This window comes from Triturus cristatus, chromosome 9 (genome assembly GCF_964204655.1).
Source record: "Triturus cristatus chromosome 9, aTriCri1.1, whole genome shotgun sequence".
NCBI lineage: Eukaryota > Metazoa > Chordata > Amphibia > Caudata > Salamandridae > Triturus > Triturus cristatus.
Genome location: NC_140592.1, coordinates 703,518,237 through 703,531,894, shown reverse-complemented (window position 1 = coordinate 703,531,894; position 13,658 = coordinate 703,518,237). Strand labels below are relative to the sequence as shown.

The window sequence follows — 13,658 nt, the reverse complement described above, 5'->3', positions numbered from 1 at the left end:
ATCCTGTTTTGGACTCTATCCTCGATGAGGTTCGTGGTCTTCAACCTTTCATGTCCACTACTAATGAAAAACTAAGACAGATTGAGGAGCGATGGATTGTCATGGAAAGTAAGGTTCTAGATTTGGAGCAACGTGTTAGTGATCTTCAGGATGCCTCCACAAAAATTCCACTGCTTGAACAGGAAATTCATAAACTTAAAATTCACACTGAGGACCTTGAAAATCGTAATCGCAGAAATAACTTACGCCTTTATGGTCTTCCGGAAAATATTGAAGGATCTAACATGGTGTCCTTCCTACAGAAGTTTATTCCAGAGCTCCTTGATCTACCAACTTCATTCGGTCCTCTTAACATACAAAGAGCACATCGTCTGGGTCGGTTAAATCCTGCTGCTAATAAACCGCGTGGAATTATCATGCTCTTCCTTGAATTCACTGAACTGATGCTGAATTTGAAAGCTGTTAGACTAAAAAGGCGTCTTATTTGGTCAGATCATATTCTCTTCATATCGCAAGATGTTTCCACTGCAACCAATGCCCGACGCAAAGAATTCCTTGCTTTGCGCCCGCAGATGAGACGTCTCAACATCCAATTTGGAATCCATGTCTTTGCAAAATTACGCATGAGGGTCGATCACGTTCCTTTGATGATCCGGAAAAACTTAAACTCTTCCTTCAGAGCCTCCCATCACATGGAATGGATACTAATCCTTGACTTCTTTTCACTTTCAGGATTGTTACTTTAAATCCAGCACACATGTTTAACTAATGTTTTCCTGTTGGTTGTATATGTACTATATTTATGAGGTTCCTTTTTCCTTGACTCCTCCTATATCTATTATTGTGGTCCGTGTCCTCTGGGGTCACTACGCTCCCCTTCCTCAGTTTTTCCTCGCTCTTTACAGATCTGGATGTTATTCCTTGATCTGTTTACGTATTTCTATCTCTTTCTTCTGTTTCTTTTTCATTTTTTTATTTTTGTTTCTCTTTTTAACTCTTCAGCCCATTCTGTCTCACTCTTAATTCTATTCCTCTATATCTACTTTATCTTTGGTATTAGGATTTTCTTTCCACATATTGAACTATGTCTTTCCATTTTTCTTGTTGTTTCTGCAGTCACGTGTTCATATCTCCTCATGTTCCCCTCCATCCAGAGTTATGGTTAATGTGATTTCGTGGAATGTTCGTGGTCTTGGTCATCCTGTCAAGCGTCAAAAGGTAATGTCTCATTTAGCTAAACTTAATACCCAGGTTGCTTTTTTACAAGAAACCCACTGTAATGATAAAGAATCTCTTAAGCTTAAACGCCAATGGGTTAATCAAATTGTTTTTTCCCCTGCTATAGATCATCATGGTGGTGTTGCTATATTATTTCATAAATCTATTAATGCACAGATTTTATCATCAGAGTGTGACCCAGATGGTCGGTGAGTAATGGCGGAGGTTATCATAAATAAAAGACAAATCACCTTTTTCAATATCTATGGGCCTGTTAAACCAGATTTGGAATTCTGGCATTCTATTAAGGTGAAATTAATGTCAATTTCCAATTCTGACATTGTGGTTGGTGGTGATTTTAACAACTGGTTAGACCCGTTTACTGACAGACAATCCAAATGCAAGTTCAAACCTGATAAATCCCACAAGTCATTTCAATCAGCCCTTTCCTCTCGCCCCCTATTTGATACATGGAAAACGTGTAATCCAGACACTTCAGAATTTACTTTTTTTTCACCTGTTCACCATACTAGGTCTCGTATTGACTATATTTTAGTCTCCAAATCATTACTACCCTGCCTCTAGTCGTCTGATATTGGGTCTATTTTTTATCTCTGACCATGCTCCTGTTTCCACCCTTATTGACCTATCTTTTACCACATGCAAACAAGGCAGATGGCGTTTCAATAATCACCTGTTCTTAGATCAAACTTTTATTTTAGAAGCAACTTCTTTTATTAAGGAATTTTTTGCTTTTAATAATTCTTCAGACAATTCCATACAAAATAATTGGGACACATTCAAAGCATCGTTTAGAGCCTTCACTATTGCATACTCTTCAAAGAAGAAAAAGTTAATGCACACTAAATATAAAGAGACCCTATCCCATTTGAAAACATTAGAACATAATTATTACTCTTCTAAATCTACATCATCACTACAAGAATTAATCAAAGCTAAATCCTCCCTGAATAAAATAGTCACGGCTGATGCCTGTAACATCCTCCTTAAGATTAAATCGAAGTATCATGGAGGCCAAAACAAAGCAGGAAAAATGCTAGCAAATTATTTAAAAATCAAATCAGAACGTAAAGCTATCGGCCCCATTCATTCAGAATCTAACAATGCACTCCTCTCCTCTGACTCTGATATTAGTCTCACATTTCAATCATACTATAATCTCCTATATACAGAAACTACTATGCCCTCGGAAGAAGACTTTATTTCTTTCTTTCGAGATATTCCCAAGCCCATGACTGCACAGGATATTTTCAAACCCCTTGAAGAAGACATCTCTCTACAAGAATTAATTGATGCTCTTAAATCTTTGAAAAAAGCTAAGGCCCCTGGCCCTGATGAATTTTCAGTGGAACTACTTAGCTCTTTTTCCTCAATTTTTGCCCCTAAATTATTAGAACTATTTAATTTGTTTATAGCTAACTCGCAAGCTTGTGGTTCTTTTCTGGAAGCCCTTATCATTGTAATCCCCAAACCAGATAAAGACCCCTCCTATTGCAAAAACTTTCGTCCTATTTCACTAATCAATTATGATTGTAAAATCTTTGCAAAAATCTTAGCTTCTCGTTTAGAGAAAGTTATCCCGCTTCTCATTAACCCAGATCAAGTTGGCTTTGTTAAAGGTCGTCTGGCTTCTGACAATGCCAGAATGTTTTCCAATATTCTTGCTCTTAGTAAAAATTATTCATTTCCACTAGCTGCATTATCCTTGGATGCAGAAAAAGCCTTCGACCGAATTAATTGGGACTTTTTGATTCACGCACTACAATGGTTCGGTTTTGGTCCAAAGTTTATTTCATATGTTAAATTGCTATATACCAATCCAAAAGCATGTGTTTTTGTTAACGGTCTTTTTTCCCCTTATTTTTCCCTTCAAAGAAGTACGCGTCAATGCTGCCCCCTGTCCCCATTGCTTTTCTTGTTATGTCTTGAGCCCTTTCTGGAACGTATTAGAAGTAATCCTCTCCTTACTGGTTTTAGTTTCAAAACCCAACAAATTAAATTGTCTGCATATGCTGATGATGTTCTCATCTATATGTCTAATCCTGTGTCCTCCTTACCACCCTTCTTGCAGGAAATCTCATCTTTTGCTAAGGTTTCAGGTTATAAATTAAATTTCTCTAAAACAGAGATTTTACCCTTAAATTCCTCATGCTATAGGCATATGTTTGATTTGACCAACTTTACATGGTGTCCTCAAACAATTAAATATCTTGGCACATGGTTCTCCTCAAATATTCGTGACACATTATCCCACAATTTTTCTGCTTTAAAGCTTAAAATTACAGATCTGTTAACCCTTTGGTCTCCTTTATTCCTATCATGGTGGGGCAGACTTGATACAAATAAAATGATGATTGATCCTCAGATTCTGTTTATTTTATCCATGTTACCTTTTAAAATTCCTAAATATTATTTTTCCCAGATTAATTCGATATGCACTAAATTTCTCTGGAATAACAAACATGCACACATTGCCCTGTCTAAATTGATCCATCCTAAAAACGAGGGGGGGGTAAGATTCCCTGATTTCATTTTGTACCATAATGCCTTTCTGATTCGTCAATTTTATGCTCTGTCTACAGATTATCAGGATTTGCCTACACCTTCATGGGTCAAGGTTGAATGCTCACTGTTAAATGACTTTTCAATACGAGATGTTGTTCACATGACTAATTGTACTTTTATTTCCAAATACCCTATCCTAAAACATTCCCAATCCTTGTTGCATGCTCTGTTCTTTAAGAATTTTAATGATTATCTATCTTTCCTAGCGTCATCACTTTGGTTTAATAAAAACATTAAGTTTTGTTTCAAATCATTCTACTACAAACAATGGAAAGAAAACGGTATTTTTTATGTCAACAAACTGATTGTCAATAATGTGATTCTTTCTTTCCATCAATTACAAGAGACTTTTCATTTACCTGATTCTTGTTTTCAGCAGTATAATACGTTAGTCCCAATTTTGCAGAAATGTTTACAGAATTTCAAGTCTCAACCAACTCCTACTGCCTTTATTCCTGATACTCCACTATATCAAGTGTCTGCTGATACTAATCCAAGTGCCTCCTTTATTTATAAATCTTTATCTACCCCTGTTGGCACACGGAATAAATCTAAGGTGGACCTTGAGTGGGAACAGGATCAATCCCTGACACTCTCTTCAGTACAATGGGATCAATTTTGGCAAAAAACTATTCAAGACATCCAAAGCTGCTAATATCACACAGTCTCTCTATTTTATTTATAATAGAGTTGTCATTACTCCACTTTTGGTACATAAATGTAACCACTCTACTTCATCATCTTGTTGGTCGTGTTCTACTGCTGAAGGTTCTTTATTACATTTATTGTTCTATTGTCCTAAGGTATATGCTTTTTGGAATGCTGTATGGTCAAAATGTATACTGATTTTTTCTTATTAGATCCAATTTAATATCCACAATATATTCCTAGGTACCATGTCGCCAGATTTTGCTCAAATTACCTCAAAATCAATTTTATTTGATTTATTTCTTGCTGTTGCTTTTAAAGTTATATTAACCTGCTGGAAAGATAACTCTAAATTGTCTTTTTTACTTTGGTGGAATTATATATGTGATGAACATAGAATTGCTTCTATTCCTCAGTCTTCCATCCACCTACAAATTAAATCTGATTTACTATGGCTACCCTTTACTAATTTTCTATCATCGTTATTCTAGTTTCTCTTTATCCCTATTATTTATTTCTTCTTCTCTTTCTTTTCTCTCCCTTCCTCTTTTCCTTTCTTTTTCTTCTGTCTTCCTTTTCTTCTTTTCCTTTTTCTCTTTCCTCTAATAAAAACTTTCCTCCTTTTTCACATTGTGTTCATTCTAGCATTTACACAGGTTCTTTGTATTCCAATATAGTATAACATGATATTCCCATTTTCACTAGGTATCTTTTTTTATGTTTTTCTTTCTTCTTTGTTACCATTTTAGATATATTACTATATTGTGTTAAAATACTTTGACACCTTTTATGTATAATTCACCTATTCTGCAGTTACTATTTATTTATTTTTGTACTTGCACTCTTTGATTGATTTTGACTATGTTGCTATTTGTTCCCCTGTGTTCCTTTATCTTTAAATAAAAAATTATTTAACAAAAAAAAAAAAAGAGTATATGGTAGGCTATATCATAGAACAGCTATAAGGACATAGTTCCGAAAGCTGCAGACAGGCTCAGCTCATGCTAGAGCACCATCTCACATGTTACCAAGCACTCTGCCTCCAGGATTGTTAAGGCCTGCCATAGGAATGGCTCACAGGTACACATGTGTCTATTTTAAGGGTAGACATAGGCATACTATATCTAAGCAAGGGGTGATTACAGGACCTTGCCCCAGCTGAGTGATCAGCCAGTTGTGTCTGATTGGAAGGCCAGACCAGGGGTGGCATAATACATGCTGCAGCCCCTGGGAGGCCTAGGGTACACCTATGCCCTGAGTACCTAGGGTACACTGTACAGGGTCCAATAAGGTGATCCTTACCAATTGGGTATGTACCTAGGGTACATGGAGTCCATTTTAAAGAGAGAGCAGACAGCCTGAGACCCTGAATGGCAGGATCTCAGGCCAACTAAGTCGAAAAACCAGCTAGACACTAGGCAAAAAGTTGGGGGTAACCATAGTCAGATATCCACCTTCCTACAGCCACGTCCGTCTCCGGAGGGAGGGACCCCACCTCCATGACATGGTTAAACAGCTCCACCAAGTACGGAACCAAAGTGTCCCGGTAGGTCGCATAATACTCCTGGGGGAAACTGTCAGGCCCGGGCGTTTTGCCAGAGCGCACCAGTGTAATGGCCCCCTGTACCTCCTCTGCAGAGATGGGACGGTCGAGAGATTCAGAATCCGTCGGGGGAAGACGGGGCAGGTGGGTCCCGGTGTCTGCCAATAGGGCCACCAGGGAAGACTGGGGGGCTCAGGCCATATAAAGCTTTGCGTAGTAATCGGCAAACGTGTGGGCAATGGCCAGTGAGGTGACGCAAGGAGCTCCCCCTTCACCCCGGATCTCAGGAATAATACGGTTGGCCCTTGGATAGGACACTAAGTTATGCAACAATTTGCCATTTTTGTCACCCCAGCCATACACGCGCGCGACCGAGGAGCGCCAGAGCATTTAGGCGGATTCCAGTGAGAGCTGACAGATCTTTTCCCGGATCAGGGTGAGCTTGCGAGTAGAATCGGCATCGTCGTGGTCAGTTTGGGCGCCTTCCAGCCGCGCCGCCTGAGCTTCCAGCCGAGCCAGCCGGGCAGATTGCTCCTTACGCATTGCGTGGACCAAACCTCTACCCACCCCTCGCATCACAGCCTTGCCGGCCTCCCACAAGGTCCCCGGCGAGGAGACCGAGCCCACATTGGTGGAGAAGTATTGTTTCAATTCCTGCCCAAGGGATTCAACAAAGTGCACATCCTGCAGGAACCAGGCATTCATCCGCCATACCGTGCGAGTACCATTAAAGGGGTTGTCGAGACGGAGAGAGACGGGGGAGTGGTCGGAGATTCCCCTCGGTAAGATCGCAGCCCTGGACAGTAACTGACAGTCTGTGGCAGGTAATAGAAGCAGGTCGATACGAGAGTGCGTGTGATGGGCTGCTGAGGTGTGCGTGTACTGTTCCTTACGGGGATTCCACACTCTCCAGGCGTCACAGAGGCCCAGGGTGGAGGACCAGTCAGATAGGCACTTTGCAGAGGACAATCGGGAAACCGATGGGGCGCCTGTTGTGTCACGCGAGGGTTGTAGGACCGCATTAAAATCGCCCCCAACCACCGTCAGACCCACCGGAAGAAAGGCGAAAACCACAGTTAACTGACTAAGGGTAGAGACCAGGCTGGTGGGAGGAATGTAGGTACACAGAAGATTAAGGGGATGCCCCTGGATCCTGCCCGTCAGGGCCACATACCGGCCCTGGGAATCAGTTACGGCCTGCGACAAGGTGAAGGGGAGACACTTCCGGAGCAGTATGGCCACCCCCCTGGAACCTTGTGTGAAACCAGAGTGCCACACCCTGTCGAACCAGGAAGTTACATCGGGAGCCCAGGAGGTGTGTTTCTTGTAGGAGTAAGATGTCAGGGGCGTGTCGCTGGGCACTCCGAAGAACCACGGTACGTTTGATCTGGTCCAGAAGACCGTTAACGTTCCAGGAGAGGATGTGTAGGGTCCTATGCAGAGTAGGCGCCAACATGTTGAGTGGTGTGTAGGAGGGAAAAGGGCTGTGCGGGCACCCCCGGGACCCAAGGGAGACGAGAGTCCATGCCTGAGGCCTTTGCGCACGGGGCACAGGGGCTGGTGAGTCTCATGTCAGTGGCGTAGGCAGATGTGCGTGGGTGTCTACCAATGAAAACAAGAAACAGCAGCCCTTGGGTGGCTAAAAACAACAAACATTCGAAAGACAACGGTCCTCCCCCCTCCCAATCCCCCCAACTCCCCCACCCTACACTTCTGAAAAGGAAGCCTCTGTCGCCCTGAAAAGAAAACCAGTTGCAAACAACAACCTTGCAAACCGACTAAGGGCTAAGTTAAAACGGTTAGCGCAAATAGAGCATGGTGGATATGTACCCCCTCCTTACGTACAGATACAGAATCACCATCCGTTGCCAATACACCCACGACTACCTACAGTAGGAGTTGCAAGAAAGTCCCGGGAATGGAAGAAGAAGTAGGACGGACATCGTATGTGAGTCCCAAGATCCGGGCACCCCCCCTCAACCAGTACAAGGGGAAGAAGGAGCAACGATAGCTGCCAGCGGCCAGAGGATAAGTCAGAGAACTGGTCCAAACACCGGTAGCAAGCTCAAGACCATGGTGCCTCTGCCCGAGAAGTTGAAGGAATGATCATGCGCCAGAGCTTAAGAGGTAATTGGAAGAAGATTTTGAGGCCAGTGCCTGTCATGCTGTTTCACCGTCACCGGATCCATGGAGCGCCGGGCTCCTGGAGAGATCGGCGTCAGATACCGCTGGGCGTAAGGCCTCCATGGAGCCCGGCCTCTCGCTCGAGCCCAGCAGCGGGGTAGTTGGGCCGGGGGAACCAGAGCCCCGAGTCGAAGCCCGGGAACAGGGCCGCCCAGACGACACACCCGGCGATGGGGATGTTCCTCTTCGACGATCGTGTTCCTGAGGATCCGAGAACACCGGGAGCACCGCTGTGCCCAGGTGAACGCCAGCAGTGTTTTCAAAGAAGCGGGCCAACCGCTGGCCCTGATGGAGGACGGAAGGGTCGGATCACAGACTGTAGAAGGAGTGGAGGCGACACCGGAGGGAGGGAAGGGGGGGCGGGGGCACTAGGTCACCCCTCCGCCTTGCCACCCGACATAGTGGCCGATCCCCAACCTCAACCCCGCTCACCAGGACCCTCCACAGCGCAAGCAACGGCCCCTCTACACGTCTCCGCAGCCGCCAGCGCCCCCGGGAGCCAGAACAGGCCCCCAGACGGACCCAGGGCCCGCCCTCCTCTACCCGCTCTGGTAGCCGACACAGCATACCTTCTTCCTGAACCCTCCCGCAGCGGCGGGAGGGGGGTGAGGCTCCACATGCACCAGATACAGGACCAGCAGCAATGGCCAAGCTCATACTCCACCACTCCACATGGCACACGGCCACCGCAGGCCCAACGTGAGCCCGTATTTGATTGAGCTAGTCGGGCCGGGGGGGGGGGGGCACCAAAGAATCAAGAGAGGGAGGCCGCCCCAAAGTCCTATTCCTGGCCAGACGTTTTCCCACCGTGGGCCACTTCTAGTCAATGCTGGGCCGCCAGAGCGACCCCTCTCCAGGCCCCCTGCAGTAGCGACAGCACCAGCCAAATCCACCCGGGGAAGCATTGTAGGCCCCACCGCTCAGGGAAGGGAGATGGACACCCAGCCGTACTTGGGAAGCCAAGCGCGGCCCTGCCACAGGTCGGCCTCCCCCGTTGCCGCTGCCCGACACCGGCAGCCGAGCCCCCACACGCCCCCGGCCCCGCACTCACCGTACGCAGGCCGGCGGGCACAGTCAAGCACTGACCGTCTCACCGCAGCGTAGGGACAGCCGCTACTTGCCGATCGTAGCTACCACCTCAAAGGAGCACTATCGGTGGGCCTGGACCGGTACCAGCCGCGGAAACCGCGGCACGGGGAGAGCTGCTCCCCCGCAGATTGCGGCAACAGCGAAGACTCAGGGATGGAGCTCCCCCTGGGCGCGCTTCCGCCCACTCCTCTGCCCCAGCCACCAGGCGAGCCCCGCCGCGAAGGAGTCAGCGGCGTCCAAGCTCCGCAGCGCCGGAGCGGGACGCCGGCGGGGCCGACATTTTGAGTGTGCAGTGGCCGGCCAGAGGGACAGAACCGGCTGCCGAAGGCCTCGTTCCTGGGCGCATAAACTCCGGGAGCAAGCAGGTGTGGCACGGGGAACTTGGCAGCAAAATCCGAGGGTGGATGGCTTCAGATAGTGGCGGATGGAAGGCGGATGACGGAGGGGGGTCCAGAGCACTCTCAAAGTGCGACCGCCATCTTGACGCCTTCGGCCACGCCCCCCTCTCCACTGGGTTTAGTAACAGATATTGACATACATGTCTTCCTATCCACATACTTTTGTATGGAATTACCCTAGTACACCATAACTACTGTGCCGGTTTGCCTTCGCAACCACAACATCGAGTTATACCAGGTTGCTCAACCCAAGGCTTCTAACTGTCACAAGCCGGCAACTTTACAACTACAACAATATGGCTCTTGATAACATCTGACATTCACATACTACTTCCAGACCAGTTGATCTTTGGGGCCCCCATACCACATTTGCATTCTACTTATGCGACCTGTCATTTTAAGTCTCTGCACTCTACCTCCCCTGCATGGCCTGTTCTAATATTGATTTTATGAACCTGCTGTGGCTAGCACGCCACTTTTGCACCTTGACCCTTTTGTTGGACTGCTATACACTTCCTTTTTGTAGCGACATTGTATGCCCACCCAGGCCTGTTTAACATTGATTTTGCGCAACCTGCTGTAGCGATCTGTCCACCACGACCCTCTGGGTGTACTCCCACACATTCCACACTTGCAACCACATGATCATCACTTTTCTTGATCATTTTACTGTTCCAACATATTTTAACAGATGTCACTGCACACTCTTAGACTATTGGTCCGCACTGACACCAACACTGGGGTTCGAGTTCAATTTGCCTCGTTAACTTTTATGAGGGTGCACTAGTCTGTCTCAACCTCATTTACTTAATTACTTGTAGAGTGTTTCTTCACATGGTCAACCCCACATTCGGAGGTTGTGGACACTTGACCTTGGTGGAAAATTACCTCTCCATTTGGGCACCTTTTCTGCCCAGCATAGAGCCGATTCTGAGTGGACCAACTTGACTTGTGAACTTTATGGGGGGACATTTTGTTACAGCCTTATTTACATAAGTACCTTTGTAATTTCTCTGCACACGCTCAGTCCCATATCCAGTGGTTGTGGTCACCCATAACCTTAGCTCGACCTCAGCAGAATATTACCGCTCTATTTGGGCACCCATTCCCGCCCAGCACAGAGCCTACTTCTGAACGGATCATTACCGTTCCAACATGGCGCCCACAGCAGATTCTGCAGCCCTAGATGCGTCATTGTTACGCACCATCTCTTCCCGGCAGACCACACCCCCCCAGGGAGGCTGTCCGCCTCCTTACAGCCTCCCGCCTAGTTGAGTACTTAACCGCGCACAACAATTCTTCCCTCACTCTGCCGAGCTGGTGGAGCCAGGGTAGATCAAACGACTAATGAGCTGCTGCTCAACCGTAAGTGCCACGTCAATGTTGTCAATAGGGGCGATACCCTTTACCTTTCCCATGGTAATACTGCTTTTTCTCTGACTATTCGACCACTTTGCTGAAACTACTTCTTCTTTCTTTTTTACACACCAGGACATTAGGTATTCCTTAATGTTCCCTCTACCAGCATTCGATGCTGCTGGTGATCCACCACAGATGGGTGAGTTACATTACTTCCTCGTCCTGTCTTCCCGTCCCATTCCTTAAGAGTGAGCAGCTAGTCTGCTCCACAGAAACCTACAACCTAGCAGAGCTTTTCGCACTTCCCCCAACATTGCGCCACCATCAGGTGACGATAAAGGGGGAAGTGCGTCATAGAAAATCCTGTTCTTTTTTTCTGCCTTTGCAGTTGACATCGTGTTCCTAGCAGTGCTGTTGGGGTAATTCTTTTCTTCTTTTTTATGTTGTTTGGACGGCCTGCTTTAGCGGCCGCCTTTTTAGTTTATGTATGCCTGAGGTGCCTGCCATTGACGCGGTCTGTCTAGCGGCCGCTCGTGCCGGTTTTCCGCCGCTTTCACCTGTGTTGGAGGACATGTGCTCAGCCTGCTTTAGCGGCCGTTTTTCTTCATGCCGGTCCTGCTGCACCCTGCTTTAGCGGGTGGGGATTTCGGCGGTGTTTCCTGCAGCGTGCTGATTCCACGACTGTTCTCGGCGTCCCTGGGGATTTTTTGGGGGCGGCCGGCCGCTTTTTCAGCACCCGCCCACTTTCCTGGTCCCGCTTGATGTCGGGACCTTGAGACTTCATTGGTTTAAAACGGGTCCTTTTCTCTTGCATCCCGTCCTCTGTGAGTGCCTGTTTTGATTCCTCTGTGTTTCGAGTGGTTGGTGCTTTGCTGACATGGACCCGGGTGCCTCTTCTTCAGCTCCTCCTATGGACGCCCTGCGCATCTTTATTAACGTGGCGGTTGATGCTGCCTTCCGGGCTCGGGAGGCTGCTGGTCCTCCTGCCAAGGTGCCTCGTGGGTCTGTCATTCCGCCTGACGCTCCTGCTGACGATTTGGGCCCTGGAGAGGAGGAATGTGTGCGTGGGCGATTTGTTCAGGGTGCGGAGCTCTCTGACTTGTTTGACCATGTGAGGGATAATTTGGGGTTCGCTCCTCCTGTGTCTGATGTCCTGGAGGATGACTTTTTTACGCAGTATCACCAGTTGACTCCTGAGTCCTTCCCTTTGCATGGCGCTTTGCGCAAGGTGCTGGATCATGAGTGGAAGGAGGTGAATAAATCCGCCTTTCCTCGCTTTTTGTCTAAGCGTTATCCTTTGGATGGGTTTGCTGCTGAGTTTCCCCAGTCCGTCAAAGTTGACAATTTGATGGCTGGCCTTTCCTCACAGGGCTTGGTTTTGTCTGATGACATCCTACCTTCTGACGCTGTGGATAAACGTGTTGAGGGGGCGCTGAAGCGTTCCTACGCTGCTTCCAACTTTTCTGTCAGGGCGACGGCCTATTCCAATTACATGGTCCAGTCCCTGCTGAAGGATTTCCAGTCCCTGGCTCTTCTTTTACAGGATGGGGAGGATGCCTCCTCTCTCTTGGCCCTCATGGAGTTGCAGGTGCGCTATTTGTCTGATATTTCTTTTGACAATTTGAGTGCCACTGCGGCTGCTTCTGGTGCTTCGATATCTGCGCGACGTCATATCTGGATGTGTTCCTGGAAAGCTGAGTCTTCTCAGAAGGCGGTCCTGCTTAAGTTACCCTTTGTGGGGTCCAAGGTGTTCGGGCCTCAGCTGGAGGACATGCTCAAGCAGTCGGCGGAGAACTGCAAGCTTGTGGCTCCTGTCTGCCCTCCTTCTCGGGGGCGTGGGTTTGGCTACCGCCGTGCCTTTGGGCCTTCTGCTCGTGGTGCTTTGATGCCCTTTTGTGCCTGGGGTAGTGGCCGGGGGGCCCCTGGAGGTGCCAAGTCCCGTGCCCCTGCCGGTGGTGCTGCCCCCGCTCCCTCCTCTACTCAATGACTGTCTGCCTTTTCCAGTTGGGGGTCGCCTTAGTTTTTTCCTGCCCCAGTGGTTGGCGGTTCCGGATGCCTGGGTGGTGCAGACTGTGTCCGAGGGTTATCGGATCGAGTTCTCCTCTCCTCCCCCTCCCCGGTCTTCCGGGTGACCCCCCCTGCCCTGTCATCCTCTATGATGGGCTTTGCTGGAAGGTGTGCACCTTCTGTTGGAGAAGGCGACTATCGTGGACGTGGAGGTTCCTCCTCTGGAAAGGGGCAAGGGTTGTTATTCAATCTATGCTGCGGATCAGCAGGTTCTCCGGTTTGCTGTTGGTTCCCGGCACTTCCAGTTCCGGGCAACAGACTAAATACAATGCTGGGTTGGAATAGATTTTCTGGTTTGGTGCGTTTTTGGCTGCAATAACGTTAGAAGTTCAGTTTGGGAATGGGTAGCTGTTTACCCCCCCAAAAAACCTTAACCCTCCTTTAATCCCTCTGTACCATTCTCTTACCCTCTCCCATTTTGTAGTTAAGAATTTCCCTTTTTCACCCTTTCCCTCGACATTTACTACAAAAACGTATGTGTATGTATGTGGACATCTCCACAATGGGGAAGAGATCTACTCATAGAAAAGATGGGAGCAGCTGAGACGCAGACCTCCACACATAGG

The 13,658-nt window shown here is 47.4% G+C and overlaps 1 protein-coding gene across 1 annotated transcript; it reads left to right on the top strand.

The window, feature by feature from the left end:
- Positions 1-11,902: 11,902 nt before the first annotated feature.
- LOC146798551 (lamina-associated polypeptide 2, isoforms alpha/zeta-like) lies at positions 11,903-13,012 on the top strand. Its single transcript, XM_085627761.1, has one exon. The coding sequence runs from the start codon at positions 11,903-11,905 to the stop codon at positions 13,010-13,012; it is 1,110 nt and encodes a 369-aa protein (XP_085483887.1).
- Positions 13,013-13,658: the final 646 nt, after the last annotated feature.